Consider the following 1,126-nt stretch of genomic DNA (forward strand, 5'->3'; position numbering starts at 1 on the left):
ACAAGTTCCCAGTGCCTGTCCCTGCCTGTGCTCAAAGGGCTCCCACCCCCAGGACTGTGCTCAGAGAGCACTCAGGCCTTGCAGCCAGAAAGGGGCTCACAAGGACAGTGTGGGAGTGGAAAGAGCAGCTCTGCAAAGCCCAAGCTCTGCTGCTCCCTGGCAGTGCTGCTGTGCTGGGATTCTTGTCCCTTGCCCTTTGCAAATCCCCCCTGTCCTGCAGTGTGCTGTGCTTTAGGAACAGCTGAGAAGAAGGGTCTTGGACAAAGAAAGCACTGCAGGGTCCTTTATTTTGTTTAAATACTCTCAGAGAGCACAATTCATCATTTTTACATCTCTGGGTCAAATTCAATGGCTAGACACAAAATTAGAAACAGATGCATAATAATATTTATTGGACATAAAATTATTGCACAAAGAACCCGATGAACTCCATGAAAAATCTGAGTGGGAAGGCTGGGCCATTACAGAGTCCCCTGAATGTCACATACCAGAACACAGGCACTTTATACCTCCTGAAAAGCATTCAGTCATCATTTTCCTTATGGCATCCTTGAGCTCCTGGTTCCTCAGGCTGTAGATGAGGGGGTTCAGGGCTGGAGGCACCACTGAGTACAAAACTGACATGGACATATCCAGGGATGGGGAGGAGATGGAAGGGGGCTTCAGATAGGTAAATGCTGCAGTGTTGATAAACAGAGAGACCACGGCCAGGTGGGGGAGACACATGGAAAAGGCTTTGTGCCGTCCCTGCTCAGAGGGGATCCTCAGCACAGCCCTGAAGATCTGCACATAGGAGAAAACTATGAAAACGAAACAGCCAAATGCTAAACAGGTACTAACCCCAAGAAGTCCCAGTTCCCTGATGCTGGAGTGTGAGCAGGAGAGCCTGAGGATGTGAGGGATTTCACAGAAGAACTGGCCCAGGGCATTGCCCTGGCACAGGGGCAGGGAAAATGTATTGGCTGTGTGCAGCAGAGAATGGAGAAACCCAGAGGCCCAGGCAGCTGCTGCCATGTGGGCACAAGCTCTGCTGCCCAGGAGGGTCCCGTAGTGCAGGGGTTTGCAGATGGCAACGTAGCGGTCGTAGCACATGATGGTCAGGAGGGAAAACTCTGCTACAATGAAG

General features: G+C 51.2%; 1 protein-coding gene across 1 annotated transcript; it reads right to left on the bottom strand.

Annotated features, from left to right (window-relative positions):
• Window positions 1–509: 509 nt before the first annotated feature.
• LOC114072065 (olfactory receptor 14J1-like) lies at window positions 510–1,092 on the bottom strand (the record flags this gene model as incomplete). The annotated part of the gene is made up of 1 exon (XM_027909985.1): window positions 510–1,092. A coding segment is annotated over exon 1 (583 nt), but the record flags the coding sequence as incomplete, so codon positions are not given.
• Between the last annotated feature and the right edge of the window lie 34 nt (window positions 1,093–1,126).

The sequence above is a fragment of the Empidonax traillii genome, unplaced genomic scaffold (genome assembly GCF_003031625.1).
Source record: "Empidonax traillii isolate 1590-97213 ecotype Southwest subspecies unplaced genomic scaffold, ASM303162v1 scaffold2574:size29358, whole genome shotgun sequence".
Classification (NCBI taxonomy): Eukaryota; Metazoa; Chordata; class Aves; order Passeriformes; family Tyrannidae; genus Empidonax; species Empidonax traillii.